At 48.9% G+C, this 17167-nt stretch overlaps 1 protein-coding gene across 1 annotated transcript in view; it reads left to right on the top strand.

Moving 5' to 3' along the window:
* Positions 1 to 9199: 9199 nt before the first annotated feature.
* The window catches only part of ENTPD6 (ectonucleoside triphosphate diphosphohydrolase 6), an 82817-nt gene continuing 74849 nt past the window's right edge, over positions 9200 to 17167 (top strand). The window contains exons 1-3 of the mRNA XM_075339419.1: positions 9200 to 9323; positions 11016 to 11266; positions 13781 to 13857. Coding sequence (XP_075195534.1) covers positions 9316 to 9323; positions 11016 to 11266; positions 13781 to 13857 — 336 coding nt within the window. The 5' untranslated portion in view covers positions 9200 to 9315. The remainder of the gene's footprint in view (positions 9324 to 11015; positions 11267 to 13780; positions 13858 to 17167) is intronic.

The raw sequence follows: 17167 nt of genomic DNA on the forward strand, positions 1-17167 counted from the left end.
TTTAAGCGAGTTGAGAGGCACCCATCATCAGATTCCGAAAGGCAGTGTTCACAATGAAGCAGTCATCAGTGTGGGATTTGGCCAAAGGACGTCCACTTCTATGTCTTTCTGTGACTCTTCCAGTCTCCATGTATCTCTGTTGTAATCTGCTGATGACATTATGACACTCTATGCTCAGTGGCCACATCCGTCTGAGAACATCCTGCTTGAATCTTCGCAATGGCAAGATACTATTGATCAATTGTTAGGGTATGTGCGCACGTTGCTTTTTACCTGCTTTTTAGCTGCTTTTTCTTCTGCGCTGTTTAATGCCAAAATTGATGTGTTCTTCTATTCAAGCAAAGTCTATGGGAATTTGGGTTTCTTGTTCACACTATGTTGTTCAAAATGCTGCCTTTTTGTGGCAGAACTTTGGTCAAAAACTCAGCTTTTCAAAGAAGCAACATGTCAATTGTTTTTGCCATTTGGGTTTTGCACTGCAAAGCTGAGTTTTTGACCAAAGTTCTGCCACAAAAAGGCAGCATTTTGAACAACATAGTGTGAACAAGAAACCCAAATTCCCATAGACTTTGCTTGAATAGAAGAACACATCCATTTTGGCATTAAACAGCGCAGAAGAAAAAGCAGCAAAAAAGCAGGTAAAAAGCAGGTAAAAAGCAACGTGCGCACATACCCTTAGATGTCGGCTTGATCTCATGATGTCAAAATCTAAACAGGATGATGAGGAGGCTGTTTAAATGCAAATTCTAATTGAACCCTGAAATTTATTGGGCAGTTCATGGAACAAACACCCGGTGTACATTTTTCCATTAAGCTCCTTGTAACAGAACAGCAAATTGTGCAAAAAGTACTCAAACATTGCAAATGGGACATGTGCTTTCAAAAGTTTAGAGAAGGTCACATTAAAAAAGTTGGAGTGTATTTTAGGAGTATACTGAAATTTCACCTGAAAGTCAAATATCCCTAACTTTTTGTGAGTAGTGTATTTGGCCCAAAGTACTCGCTCAGCCATTTTTGTATGACGGCAGGCCACGGACAATTAGACCTGGGTATGAACAAGGCCAGGAACTGATCTGCTACCAAATGGAGCTGTCTTCCTGGAAGCCCTTATTTTAACAGTTGCACCCTCGACGGGAACAGTTACCAAGTCCCTGAATGACCTTGAGTCCAGGACTCTTTGTTGTTGGACGTGTATAGATGAAGTTTGTCCCCCCCCACACACACACTTGTTTATTTACACAGATTGAGGATTCCCTGCTGGATTGAGACTTTGAGCAGAAAGAGGATCCTACACCTTTTGCCATGGACTTACCCAAAGAGCCATGGACTGTGCACCATTATGGATTTGGCCCCTCATGGGCTGTGGCCTTGCCAGAGGACTTTTGTTGAGTGGGTGGGGGATAGATGACCTGATGTTCCAATAGGGTTCAAGGCAAATGGACTGTGCTCTCGGACTGGTGGGGCTCCTGCTGTGTTGGCCCAGGGCACCTTGATTCAAAGAGCTTGAACTCTTAACCCAGTAGGACCGAGGTTGTGCTGACCCAAAAGGAAAGAGGACATCACCTGCCCTCAGGAAGAGAGATGTTATTAATGTTTTATGTGGCCTTGCATTGGTATCTTCTAGGTAGTCAAATTTTCAACCATTATTAAAGAAGGGCGAAATGTAAGGAAGTAGGCTGGTGCTGCAGCGTTCCTTCCCTTAAAAACACCAATAACGTTATTGTATTGTCTTGCAGTGTAATGTGAATTGTGTCTTGCATCTTTTGTAAATAATGTGCCATGTAAACTGTGATATGTAAAAATGTAATGCGATGTGATTTTTGCCTGTTTAATGCAATGCATGATACATTATAATGTGTAATGTACAGTAGGACTATATGTGATAGAGTAATATGTTACAATGTATATTGTATAAGTCTTGTATAGGTAGTACCAGACACTAGAGTAAAGGTACTGTCACTCATAACGAGATCGCTAGCGAGCGCGCAGCTGTGTCACGGTTTCCGTGACGCAGTAGCGATCACGTTAGCGATCTTGTTATGTGTGACACCTACCAGCGATCAGGCCCCTACTGTGAGATCGCTAGTCGTTGCAGAATGGTCCAGGCCATTTTCTTCAAAGGCGATGTCCTGCTGGGCAGGACTCATCGCTGTGTTTGACACTGTGTGACAGGGACACAGTGACTGCTGAGATCGTTATACAGGTCGCTACTGACCTGTATTGTTCCTGCAGCGCTGGTAAGATCTGACTGTGTGACATCTCACCTGCGACCTCCCAACGACTTACCAGCGATCCCTATCAGGTCGTATCGTTTTCGGGATCGCTGGTAAGTCGTTGTGTGTGACTGGGCCTTTAGATAAAGTGAAGTGTTTGGACTAGCCCACAATGAGAGGGATTAACTGATAGGGTAAGAGACCATTCCGTCTGGAAGAGTTAATGAAGACCCAGCGTGTTTCAAGTATAGGCATATAGTCTGCAGATCATTGAGGCAATATACCGTGGGTGACTTGTGGCAAAAGAAGGAGACCGGAGCAGAGAGAGTGTGAGCCTTGAGAGCTGATCGAGACACAGAGCGAGAACAACATTGAGGCTAGAGACCAACCCTCAAACAGAGCATCCCCAGACAATAGGAGCAGGAGGACAGGTTACAGGTTTAGGCTACTTTCACACATCCGGTTTTTGCTCTGCGGCACAATACTGCGCTCTGCAGAAAAACCGCAACTGTTTTTTTTGTCGCCGGTTGTGGGTTTTTTTGAATAGACTTACATTAGTGCCATATTGTGCCGCATGGGCTTGCGTTCGGTCCGCTTTTTGCCGCATGCGGCAGATTTAGCCGGTGCCGCGTCCGGATGGAACGTTCCCTGGCATGTTTTTTGCTCCGGCAAAAAAGTCGCATACGGCCGCTGCGGCGCATTTTTCAATGCATGCCTATGGACGCCGGATGCGGCGCGATGCGGAAAAAACGCATCCGGCCGCCGCATGCGGTTTCTTCCACTGCGCATACTCAGTAGCATGCCGCAACCGGAAAAAAACGGACGGGCCGCATGTAAAAACTTATGCAAAGGATGCGGTGTTTTCACCACATCCGTTGCATAGGTTTCACAGCCGGATTGAGCCGCACTGCTCAAACCGGATGTGTGAAAGTAGCCTAAGACATACTGGTGTGTGACGCCCCTGGACCATCAGGACGTCACAGGTTATTGTACAATCTGCCCTTCCGTGCAATACCCACATCCTTCTTGGTTATGGGTCCCCAATTATATGGTGTTGCCTACATCAGCTAATTAAAATCCTAGGTACACTCTGCACCACACCCACCAGAGACACCAGTGGACGGCCTGAGTGGAATAGGGTCGCCCACTTGGGGGGTTGGTTAAGGGGAGGTCAGGAATGTCAGGAGTAAGTGAGTAGAGAGTTGGAAGTGAAGGAGAGAGGATGGCAGGAGCTGGGCTCCTTGGAAAGACCTAGGTAGCAGACGGTGGTCTGGACCAAGTAAAAGCTGGACCCCCGGTCGCAGGGGATTGTGACAAGGGGCACAGAACTGTCGAGGACAGCCGGAGGCCTTGTATCATCACCGGGCTGGGACCAGGGCACGATGGGGTACGTGGACGCTAGATCAGGGAGTAGCTTCAGGCAACCTGACAATTTACCCAACGAGAACGGAGCCTTCAAGATCCACTCTCCACCCGCTCCAAATTTGGGTACTAGCGCAACGAGGGGGATAGAACTTTCCACAAAAACGGTCCAGAAAATCCCAAACGTGAACCCTGAGAGCAAGCTCCCACAGATAGCCATACTGGGGAGCAAGGCCCGACTCGTTCCATACTACCGGGACCAACAGAGAAGTGAACTTAGTGCCAGGAGGAAGGTCACGAATCACCAGGCAGCACCATTGGGGACGGGACCCAAACTAGCTCCCCTCAGAGGCAGCGGAATCCAGAACTTTGGTTTATCAAGTTGTCGGTGTCAGTTACTGAGTGAGTATGAAAGTGACCCCCTTCACATCCAACGCACTCCCCAGACACCATCACCGAGTTCCGGAGCATTCCCCCTACCCGTGGAGGGTTTTAACACCTGGCTGCACCACTCCATCGCCCCCAGGTACACCCAATTGCAGCGGTGGTACTCCATATTACCACACCACAGGTGGCGTCACGAACTCTAAACACAATCCCCTGTAAATACCCCTTTCATTTGAGTGGCCGCACGACCCCTGGGTCCGGACACCCCTCAAGACAACGCGGATACTTGGGCGTTGCTTCCCTTGCTAGTCAGCCATATTAGCATGTTAGCATACTCCTGTGGGCCCCTGTGGGTGTGCTAACATGCTAATGAATGTGCAGCGTCAGAGGATGATCTCACTCACCTCTCCGCCGCCATCGCGTCCAATGCTGGATTTCGGCTCAGTGCGCATGACCCCAGAGTTTGGGTCATGCGCACTATGAAGCCGGGTGTACGCATCCTGGCTTCAAACTGAAGAAATGCGCCTGACCGAAACTCCGAGGTCATGAGCACTGAGCCGAAATCCAGCGTCAGGAGGCGATGGCAGCGGAGAGATGAGTGAGGTCATCCTCTGACGCTGCATTCATTAGCATGTTAGCACGCCCACAGGAGCGTGCTAACATGATAGTGCAGCCGACTAGCAAGGAAAGCAACACCCTTGGGATTAGTCCCCAAGCTCATTAGCATACGATAAAAGTTCTTTAGAAATACTTTTTCGAAAGATCTCTTTATCTATGCTAGTGTATACAGGGACTATTAGGCAGGGATTAGCAATATGCGCCCAAAACTGCTCGTGGTACTGGGTGCCTATTGGACTTGACAGGTTCCCTTTAAACTTTTTTGTGCAGCTACAGACCTGAATGGGCGAGTCTTGTACAGAAGAGAATTGTGCACGCTGAAATTTGTTTTCACTCCCATACGGGTCATCAGTATAGGATCCGATTTTTATGGACAGATTTTTATGTAAATGGCAAACTGGATATGTTTTAATTGCTGCTGATGTAAAAAACAGAGAACATGCAGATGTGAAACATACAGAGGACATATCGCCACTCATTTTGGGCTATATTGGACTCAGCTGGTGACCAGACATTTAAGCCAAACCACTTCCAGGATAGCCTCCCTCCACTCCTCGTGGGAAGACCCCAATACACACTTAGGGGCGGAGTTTAAAGAAGCCCTGGCATCGCTTGACTCAAATCAGATGAAGGAAAGAAAAATTCTTCAGCTCACCTGTTGCCCGGACTGCTGGACCTTGCGGGTGCCTAGGATCCGTCGGTGAGTCCCAACCGGTTAGTGGATGAAGGAAATAGGAAAAATGATCCGGCACTGATTCTCCTTTTAAGATAAAATCTCCAAAGTCTTTATTAGAAATATTAAAAACATTGTGAGGGCCGAGTATGAATCTTTACATGGAAACTTTACGCGTTTCGGACTACACCATAAAAACAACTAGAGTCCTTAATCATAAGTCAACTTATGATTAAAGGGAACCAAACATCAGGATTTTCGTGTATAAGCTGCAGCCAGTGCAGTACTGGCACTGTCATGCACAGTGTGTACATACCATCAGGGGGCAGCTCGGGTGTTTAGGCAGCGAAATCCAACTTTATAAAGTTTGAAATTTCGTGCACTTTTTGATTGACGTGTGCACCTCTCTGTTAATGTCCGGGCGGGTTATGCAGGAGTTCCCCGCCCCCCCACCAGCTTGTTCCTCCCTCTCTCCTGATGTCCGGGCGGGTTATGCACGTGTTCCCCGCCCCCCCCCCCCCCGCGCTGCCTGTTCCTCCCTCCCTCCCTCCGGCTGTATGTAAATATCTAATCTTCAGAAACATGGCGCCGGAGTGGGCCTCTGTGCATAGCGCTTATCTCCGGCGCCATGTTTCTGAAGCCCGCATTACACAGCTTGGTGTCTGCAGACTGCAGAACAGCTGATCGGAGGACGCGATCAGCTGTAGCTATGATGACGTGCCGCCTCAGGACACCGGGCCAGGACAGGAGCTTGCCAGCGACATCGTGGGTCAGGTGAGGTAAGTTCACAATGGACTCACATGACCCCGTGACGGCAGTGCTGCGAGACCCGGTCACGGTAGTGATATCGCGTCCTCCGATCAGCTGTTCTGCAGTCTGCAGACACCAAGCTGTGTAATGCGGGCTTCAGAAACATGGCGCCGGGGATCAGCGCTATGCGCAGAGGCCCACTCCGGCGCCATGTTTCTGAAGATTAGATATTTACATACAGCCGGAGGGAGGGAGGAACAGGTGGCGCGGGGGGGCGGGGAACACGTGCATAACCCGCCCGGACATCAGGAGAGAGGGAGGAACAGGCTGATGGGGGGGCGGGGAACTCCTGCATAACCCGCCCGGACATTATCTGCAGAGGTGCACACGTCAATCAAAAAGTGCACGAAATTTCAAACTTTATAAAGTTGGATTTCACTGCCTAAACACCCGAGCTGCCCCCTGATGGTATGTACACACTGTGCATGACAGTGCCAGCACTGCACTGGCTGCAGCTTATACACGAAAATCCTGATGTTTGGTTCCCTTTAAGGACTCTAGTTGTTTTTATGGTGTAGTCCGAAACGCGTAAAGTTTCCATGTAAAGATTCATACTCGGCCCTCACAATGTTTTTAATATTTCTAATAAAGACTTTGGAGATTTTATCTTAAAAGGAGAATCAGTGCCGGATCATTTTTCCTATTTCCTTCATCGCTTGACTCAGGAGTCCTACCACAGCTGGCAACTAGAGCATCCAGCACCCTACCTATGTGTAAGGCGGGAGATCAGCAGCTTCAACCAACATCACACCTAATAACAGCGGAGCAAATAGGGCCGAGTCCTCACCAATCCTGATTCGAAGGGTACGTTCCACTTGCGTTTTGCACAGACGAGTGCAATCTGATAGTATATCAGACTGCACTTGCACCAGTGCAAAACTATGGGGCAGTGTCCATCTGCGTTTGATTTCTCGTACCATATCGGCATGCAGAATGAATCTCAGCACGCTGTGTTTGGCAGCGAGTCTTGGCTCACACGCACCCATACAAGTCTATGGGAGCATGTGAAACATCGCACTGCACTCACATGTCATCCAAAATAATTATATATATATATATATATATATGTGTGCAATATACGCAGACAGGCAGCGGAGGAGATGGGGAGAAAGTGCTCCCTCCCTACCCTCTCCACCTGTGATACGATCACAAAATCTCATCTCAGTCACATGACCCTCGGCTGACGCTCGCAGCAGAGGGTCATCATATCACTTCCAATGCTCTAACACCAGAATCTGTGCGCAAGTGGAATTGAGCCCTAACAAGCATCAATTGCAATTTAATGGACAACCCTTTAAATCCCTGTACTTTCTGAACTTTTAAGAGGGTGGTCCTAATCAGTGATTAACAGCTGTATACACACAAGGAAGCCTGTCACTCACTGTAGGACCGACCCCTTGTCTACTAAGCTCATTTTACAACTTAGGCTAGGTTCACACTTCCATCAATTTGTATCAGTCACAATCCGCGGCTCTGGTAAACAACGGAATCCGTTTGGCGGATTCCGTTGTTCCCATATACTTGTATGAGCGGCGGATTGTGACTGATGATGCTGCGTTGCACCCTCCGCCCGACTGATCAGTTGTGGAACGACTGACCGCCGGGCGGGAGGAACGCAGCCTGTAACGTTTTTTTGAGCAGCACGATCCGTAGGATTTTGCTGCGCATGCTCTCTCTGGCTCCCTGCACCCATAACCAGGATACACATCGGGTAACCAAGCAATGCGCTTTGGTTAGTTACCGGATATTTACCCTGGCTACGTGTGCAGGGAGCCAGCGCTAAGCGGTGTATGCTGGTAACCAAGATAAATATCGGGTAACCAAGCAAAAAGTGCTTTGCTTATACCCTATATTTACCCTGGCTGTGCAGGAAGCCCGACACGGCTCCGCTCCCTCCCGCACTCAGCATGTACACACACACACACACACACACACACACTCTCACCTGTCCCCAGCCCTGCAGTCCCCGCGGCACTGACGTCCTCAGTGCTATAGCCTGCTCGGCTCAACCCACCCCAAACTCTGCCCCCTCGCGCTCCGCCCCCCCGCACACAACGGAGTCCGACAAAGAATTCTGTTCTTTGTCATCCGTTGTACAGCGCATCAGTCACATGCGTCAAGCGACGTATGTGACTGATGCAAAACAACGGAAATGTGAACTTAGCCTCAGGCTGCTTTCACACATCAGTTTGCCATCAGGCACAATCCAGCAGAAACATGAAAAAACACATCCGGTGTCTGTTGACGCTGGATGCATTTTTTCCCCACAGACTTCCATTAGCGCCGGATGGTCTTGCGTTCCATCCAGCTTCCGCCGGATCCGGCAGAATTTGCTTGTCCGGCGGCCGGATGGAACATTGAAGTGAACGTTTTTTGTCTCCGGCAAAAAAAGTATTGCACCGTATCCGGTGCCGTACGGCGGGTTTTATAATGGAAGCCAATGGACGCCGGATCCGGCAAAAAACAGATTACGGCCGCCGGATCCGGGTTTTTTTAACTGAGCAAGCTCAGTATCAAAACGGATCCGTGAAAAAAATGGAAGAAACAGATGGAAAAAACTGATGCGACTGATCCGTTTTTTTCGCCACATCCGTTGCATCACTTTTTTTGGCGGATCATGCCTGATGGCAAAAAACTGATGTGTGAAAGCAGCTTTTAATACTGGACTCCAGATATCACGCTGCTCGGGGCCAAATGTTTCCGCTGAGTCTGCAGGCACCGCTGGGAGACCAGAAATACCGGCAGCTGCGTGTATGACATCTCCTTTCTCTAGAGCTAAATCACCCGCCCTTCACACAGGAAACCTCGAACGCCCCGAGCGGACCTAAGTCCCCTGAGCTGACCCCCCTCCCCGGGTCCCGTCCTCCCTCCCCCCCCCGGGGTCCCGTCCTCCTCCCCCCCCCGGGGTCCCGTCCTCCTCCCCCCCCCGGGGTCCCGTCCTCCTCCCCCCCCCGGGGTCCCGTCCTCCTCCCCCCCCCGGGTCCCGTCCTCCTCCGTCTCACACCCCGGGAATGCGCACACAGAACCCGGCACTAGAATCCAGCGTGATGACAAGCCACGCCCACTTCTTATCGGATCACGTGGCTCCTTCCTTGCATTCCTTGTGTCTTCCAGCCTATCAGCGCGGACGCTTTGATCACGTTCCCTCCTGCAGACGCCTCGCAGTGACGTAGAGGAGAGCGGCCGTGATGTGGAGCTATTCGGCAGTGACAGCAGCTGTGCCGGCCCCGCGCTCGCCTATGGCTTCTGACTATGTCCAGGTGAGTGGTGCCCGCAGTGGTGGGAGCAGCTCCTCTGCGGCAGGACGCCCGGGACCAGTGCAGACAGTGCGGTATCAGTGCGCGTCATTACCGGGGTCACTATGCCGCCTCTGGCTGTCACCTTTCTGGCAGTGGAAATCCTATAATCCTGGCCGCTGTTTTGTGCCTTTTCCCTGTAGTGCTGCCCCAGGTTCGCTGTGCTGGAGGTGACGAGTCTTCTATATTTATCTTACACTGATTGATCTTCAAAGTGTTTCATGTTGTTGCCTCGGTTACGATCTGTGATTGTTGTGAAGACAGGCAGGTGTCATAGTTGATGGGGCGCTCGTTGTTGCGACGGGGCGCTCGTTGTTGCGACGGGGCGCTCGTTGTTGCGACGGGGCGCTCGTTGTTGCGACGGGGCGCTCGTTGTTGCGACGGGGCGCTCGTTGTTGTGACGGGACGCTCGTTGTTGTCCAGCGACACCGGACACGGCCCTTACTGTAGAGTGGGAATATCAGGAATCTGCCGTCAGGGTCCTAGATCCGATTCTGTGAATGGTAAATGCTGGATGGGGTCTCAGTGCCCCCTGAGACCTCCCCATCAGTGTGCTGGAGCGGAGAACACACCGACCAATCCAGCCAAATCCTGCTGATCGTCACATCGTACCCTATATTACATAGTGGACAATGTCGGACCATACCCGAGGATTCCTAGAAATTCGTGCTGTGGTAACATGAACTTTCCTTCCCCTAATATTTGATTGTCACCTCAGGAGAGTCGACCCAACTCCCAGTCCTGCTGAAATCGTCAGGTTCTGATAATTGTCTGCTTAAAGGGGTTGTCTGGGGCTTTAACATTGATGACCTTCTCTTAGGATGGGTCATCAATGTCGGATTGGTGGAGCTGTGCCTCCCACCATACCCACCAATCCGCTCTTCCCGGTGCCATCGCCTGAGCTACTGGGCACAGCTCTGCCAACTGTATAGTATCACAGCCTAGTATTGCATATCTGCCGCCTATCCTAATCAGTAGGGGGCGCATGTGTACGACCTGGACGCGGCCACTATCCACAGATGAAGCGGTGCTGGGTAGTTCTGGCTGCGGCACCGAGATTAGCTGGTGAGCCGGGAGTCGCAGCTCCACCGATCAGACATTAATCACCCATCATAAGGGCAGGTCATCAGTGTTAAAGTACCAGACAATCCCTTTAAAATAATATTTGATTCTTTTTCCTGTGATCATGCCTAGCTCCAGAATTGCCCTCTTGTTTCCCATCTCGTATCTCCATCTGACATTTACTGCTGATTGATTGTTGAGAGTGTAAAGGGTTAACACAAGGAGCTAATGTTGGAACGCTTTTCACTTACGGGGGGTATAAACTTGTTCTTGCGTCCCATTCCTGGCCCATGGCAGAGGTTTGTGGCTGCCGCTCGGTGTACCACCTGCTGATGGCTCTCCTGTTTGTTGGCCCGTTGGGTGCCATGACACAACCCAGGCCACTAATCAAGAGCAGCCCTCAGGTAGAAGGTGGGCCTCCCTGTCACTGTGATGGCCGGTAGAATAGGACGAGTGAATAGATCTTCGCTGGCTGTATTCTCCATCTTCTCTGCTTTCACCTTATTTCTGACATTTCTTCTTTGGTCTTGTGTTAATGTCCAGGTCTCTTTGAGCCGCCAGTGTCATTGATTCTGAAAATGTTCTGTTTTGCAGTTCTGAAACGACGACCATGAGAATCCCAAAACTCCCTTTCCTCCTGTTTGTGGCTTTATGCATCACTCTCTATATCAGCTACCTCCGATGGACCCCAAGTACACAAACCGAGAAATCTGTGCCTAACCTGAAGAGTGCCTATGGGAGCGGGAGGGTCTCTGCTCAGAATGAGATCTTCTATGGCATCATGTTTGACGCTGGGAGCACAGGCACGCGAGTGCACGTTTACAAGTTCAGCCAAACATCCTCTGGTAAGTGGGGTGCTGAGTACTGGGGGGCGCTGTCTGACAACCCCCACCCACCGAAAAAAATACAGGAAGTGTTAATTAGGAAGTGTATCCATAGTAACCAAACTGTCAGACGTATTGAAAGTAATGATGTCGTCCCTTGTGTAATGCATTGCAGTAAAATTACTCATGATATGCAGGTCAGCCAGAATTTCAAGTCCTGACTGCGAAATCATCATTCATTCTTCACATTTGACTAAATGCCATAAAAGCAAATTCTGAAAGCCGAACACACGTGCATTAGTACACGCTGAATCACAGGACATGCACATGTAAGAGAAAGTTATTGTACAACAGATCAGGATTTATCCTCGAGCACATGTAAATCGTGTTTCCACTTTATACTTGGATTTCGTTGCATTATTAAAGAGAATCTGTCACCATGTTTTTCCCACCTAATGTGAGACCAGCATAATATAAAGACAGAGACCCTGATTCCAACAATGTGTCACTTATTGGGCTGATTACTGCAGTTTAAATAAAACCAAAAATGGTTTTATTACCAGAAGATTATCACTAGAGACCTAGTAAACCTGCTGCCATGTAGTCCTTCTGATCCATGAGCTCTTTATTATCCCCCCTCCACTACTGATTGGCAGCTTTGTTTATGCTGTGCATAGGCAGAAAACTGCCAATCAGTGGTGAGAGTGGGGTTTTACAGGACAGGGCTCCACATTCACTGAACTGGTAGATCAGAAAATGCAACAGGGATTTATCAAATCTGCACAGCAGCCCAATAGGTGACTTATCACTGGAATCCGGGTCTGTGTCCCTATATCACGGTGCTCGTAGATGGAGTATCAAAAACCTGGTGACAAATTTCTTATAAAGATCTGTCATCAGACCAATAGTGACAAGTTTTTGTGCGTATTCTATACCCCCTGCTCCCTTTAACTCACATCCCGAAGATGCAGATAGCGGTGACATCAGGAAGTTTGGGGGGAGGGCAGGGTGCGGTCTGCGGACCTCTGATTTCATCCCTTTAGCTGCCTCTGTCCGCGGGCCATTGATTTCATCCCTTTAGCTGCCTCTGCCCGCGGGCCATTGATTTCATCCCTACGGCTGTCTCTGCCCGCGGGCCACTGATTTAATGCCTACGGCTGTCTCTGTCCGCAGGCCACTGATTTCAGTTCTTTGGCTTTCTCTGCCCGCGGGAAAAGACAGCAAAAGAACTGAAAGCAGTGGTCCGCGGGCAGAGACAACCAAAGAACTGAAATCAGTGGTCCGCGGGCAGAGACAACCAAAGAACTGAAATCAGTGGTCCGCGGGCAGAGACAACCAAAGAACTGAAATCAGTGGTCCGCGGGCAGAGACAGCCAAAGAACTGAAATCAGTGGTCCGCGGGCAGAGACAGCCAAAGAACTGAAATTAGTGGTCCGCGGGCAGAGACAGCCAAAGAACTGAAATCAGTGGTCCGCGGGCAGAGACAGCCGTAGGGATGAAATCAGTGGCCCATGGGTCGAGGCAGGTAAACGGCTGAAATCCGTGGCCCGCAGGCCGCACCCTGCCTTCTCCCCTCACTTTCTGATTTCATCCCTTCGGCTGTCTCTGTCTGCGGGCCACTGATTTCAGTTCTTTGGCTGTCTCTGCTTGCAGGCCACTGATTCCAGCCCCTCAGCTCTCTCGGCCCATGGAACACTGATTTCAGCCCTTCAGCTGTCTCGGTCCGATGGCCAAACTGGATCAGCTAGAGGGCCAGGTGTGGCCCGATGGCCAAATGTTGCCTAGCTCTGCTCTAGGGGTGCATCTTTAGGCTGCTCTGCCTTGTTCCTCATTGATCCACACCCTCTTGGTAAAGACCCTAATGATGATTAGCACTAAATAAAAAGGTCCATATCTCTGAAACTGTATGGGGGATTAAACAATAAAAATCTGTATACGCCACAGAGCATTGGGAATAAAATAAGAGCAAAATGTGGTGAATTTTCCCTGGTCATGGGACCCCCTTAGTGTCATACACTGTTTTTTGTAAACTGGACTATGTCCAAAGTCTCAGATTTTGACAACATAGGTCAAACTGACCTGCTTTATTACATTGTATAAAAATAAAGTTTAAACCCTCTGATTGTAGGCGACTTGTTTTTCCTGTTTATTTTTTTGCACTTACCTTCTGGATTCTGTGTTTAAACAGAGCAGTGCATTGTGAGAGCTCAGACGGTCTCGGGCCCCTGATGATATCGTTGTCTTTGGCTCCTTCGAGCTAGAATAGTTGAAGAGTTTCTTCTTGTTTTTCTTTATTAGCTAATGAACAGTATTAAGAATATCCGGGAAATAATAATCAGCCAGATACCCTGTACTATTCTTATTTGCATGTTGTGCCATAAAATGAATAGTTATCACATTAATCCTGTTCTCGTAGCTGCAGTCATTCATCATGTGATGTGTGGCTGTGTCCCTCGCGTCGTTGGCTGAGCAGATGCATTCATTAGAGGTTATTCCCTAACTGGGATTTTCTGGTTTATTTTATGTCTTGCGCAGGCGCACCTCATCTAGAACATGAAATTTTTAAGGCTATAAAGCCAGGCCTCTCTGAATACGCCGACGAGCCAGAAAAGGTAAGGACGCTGCTCAGGGTTCTTCATTGTTTGGATGTTTTTTGCTAAAATCGAAAGTAAGTGTAATTTAAAGGGAAGCTGTCACCAGGTTTTTCCCATATAGACCACCATGAAGCCCTTAAAATAACCTTTTATTATACTCTCCTTCAGGGCGATCTGGTCCAATGGTTGTCGCTGATCTTGATCCAGCGCCTCCTCTCTTGTGAACGCCTCTTTCCCTGCTTTGTGTTTATGGCGCGTCCTACGTCATCCACACAGACCTGCGTATGTGCACTTCTCTCTTCCCTGCTGAACGCAGAGCAAAGTATTGTAGTGCGCATGCGCGTATGCTCTTTGACCTTTTCCTGCACCTGCGCTTTCCAGTACTTTGCTGTTCCTGCAGCAGGGCAGAGAAAAGTGTGCATACACAGGAGCACAATGGAGAACACTGTGTGAATGATGTAGGACGTGTCATCCTCTCGAAGCAAGAAGGAGGACAGCGATTGCAAGAAGAGAGGAGGCGCTGGATCAAGACCAGCAACGCCCATCAGACTAGACCGTCCCCTAGCTGAGTATAATAAAAGCTGTTTTTACATCATACAGTCTGGGCTCTTATATACAGTATTATAGAAGGCTGTATATGAGGCTCACTGGTGGTGGCCGCAGCTTATAGGGGACAAATCTGGTGCCAGGTTCCCTTTTAAGAACAAGTTAAATAAATGTGAAGCCTCCCGACGTGAAGATTTTCAGCCGCCCGTCTTCTTTCCATCTCTCGAAATGTTTGTAAATTCAAATTTTATTAGCTCAAGAAATATCAACAAATGAATACAGATAAATCATAATTATGGTACAAACAGCTAATACCATAATCTCCTTATTTTCATATTGTATAACACAAACCATATTCAATCCTTCCCTTCCCCATTAACTTCCCTCCCATTTCTGTCCCGCATCTTATAGTGTTTGTTAAAGATGATTCCACCTGAAATATATTTATATTTTAGGAGATAATTCAGACGATATGAGCTAATATTTTAGGTCAATGGAATAGGAGTGGACAGTTGTTCTCCATGCTCCAAATAGTAAATGGAAAACCTGAATGTTAACTGGTCTCTTCCTTAATGGTAACTTGATTATGGATTTTCTCCATACACTAAAGCGGGCTTTACACGCTACGACATCGCTAATGCGGAGTCGTTGGGGTCACGGAATTCGTGACGCATATCCGGCCGCATTAGCGATGCCGTTGCGTGTGACATCGATTAGCGATTTTGCATCGTTGCAAAACAGTGAAAAATCGCTAATCGGCGACACGGGGGTCCATTCCCAATTATCGTTACTTCAGCAGTAACGAGGTTGTTCCTCGTTCCTGCGGCATCACACATCGCTGCGTGTGACGCCGCAGGAGCGAGGAACGTCTCCCTACCTGCCTCCCGGCCGCTATGCGGAAGGAAGGAGGTGGGCGGGATGTTACGTCCCGCTCATCTCCGCCCCTCCGCTGCGATTGGGCGGCGGTTCAGTGACGTCGCTGTGACGCCGCACGGACCGCCCCCTTAGAAAGGAGGCGGTTCGCCGGTCACAGCGACGTCGCCGGACAGGTAAGTATGTGTGACGGCTCTGGGCGATGTTGTGCGGCACGGGCAGCGATATGCCCGTGTCGCGCAACAGATGGGGGCGGGTACGCACACTAGCGATATCGGGACCGATATCGCAGTGTGTAAAGTAGCCTTTAGTAAAGCTTTGCTTTTTTTTTTCTCTTTTCCCTAGTAAGCATCTGTCCAATCCATTTTAAATAAGAAATGTAACCTTTAATAATGGAAAGTGAGTGGTGTGCATTCTGCGTCCAGCATTGTAGAATGATTTTGTGTGTAGCACAATTATTTATTGCGTTATTCCCATCTGGAAGCTTTTATCTCAATATGTAGTAAATGTAGTAGTAGTAGTAGTAGTAGTAATAATAAAATTAGCAAATATCGCCAATTAGAACTGTAGTCTAGTTCTCTTGATTCACTATGTCTTTCTTCATGTTCAGGGCATTGAAGGAGCTTAAGTATCCATGGTTATGACCATGAGCAACTAAGGCTAAGTTCACATTTCCGTTGTTTTGCATCAGTCACATACGTTGCTTGACGCATGTGACTGATGCGTTGTACAACGGATGACAACGGTGACAAAGAAAAGAATTTCTTTGTCGGACTCCGTTGTGTGCGGGGGGCGGAGTTCAGGGGGCGGAGCTGAGGACGTCAGTGCCGCGGTCTGCATGGCTGGGGACAGGTGAGTGTGTGTGTCTACATGCGTGTGTACATGCGGAGCGCGAGGGGGCGGAGCCGAGCGGGGCCGTGGAGCTGAGGACGTCAGTGCCGCGGGGACTGCAGGGCCTGGGGACAAGTGAGCGTGTGTCTGAGTGTGAGTGTGTGTCTGAGTGTACACATGCGGAGTGCGGGAGGGGGCGGAGCCGAGTGGTGAAGTGTCGGCCTCCTTGCACACTGTATCCAGGGTAAATATCGGGTATAAGCAAAGCACTTTTTGCTTGGTTACCCGATATTTATCTTGGATACCAGCTCAGCGTGGGCTCCCTGCACCCGTAACCACTGTAAATATCGGGTAACTAACCAAAGCGCATTGCTTGGTTACCCGATGTATATCCTGGTTACGGGGGCGGGGACCCAGAGAGCGCATGCGCAGTGAAATCCTACGGATCGCGCTGCTCAAAAAACGTTACATGCTGCGTTGCTCCCGCCCGGCGGTCAGTTAAAAAAACGACTGACCGCGACGCAGCGGATGCAACTCAGCATCATCAGTCGCAATCCGTCACTAATAGAAGCCTATGGGGAAAAACTGGATTCCTGCAAAATATTTTGCAGGATACCGTAATTCCTCAAGGCTACGGATTGTGACTGATACAAAACAACGGAAGTGTGAACTTAGCCTAACTGCGCGGTTGTAACTAGAGTTGAGTGAGTACCCAACTATTCATACTCACTATACTCATAACGAGTACTGTCTAATACTCTCATATTCATTCCAAATAGTGTGTGCAATGCAAGTCAATGGGGAAAACTCACAATGTAATGAGTAACCCGAATTCCGCACTATTCACTACTCGCACTAATAGTACAGCATTCAGGTTACTCATTACATTGCGAGGTTTTCCCCATTGACTTTCATTGCACATGTTATTCGGAATGAATAGGTGAGTATTAGACAGTACTCGTTATGAGTATAGCGAGTACGAATAGTTAGGTACTCACTCAACTCTAGTTATAATCATTGATACCTAAGGACCTGCAATGCCCTGCACATGAAATAAGCATAATAACATATTGGTAAT

The sequence above is a fragment of the Anomaloglossus baeobatrachus genome, chromosome 3 (assembly GCF_048569485.1).
Source record: "Anomaloglossus baeobatrachus isolate aAnoBae1 chromosome 3, aAnoBae1.hap1, whole genome shotgun sequence".
Taxonomy (NCBI): domain Eukaryota; kingdom Metazoa; phylum Chordata; class Amphibia; order Anura; family Aromobatidae; genus Anomaloglossus; species Anomaloglossus baeobatrachus.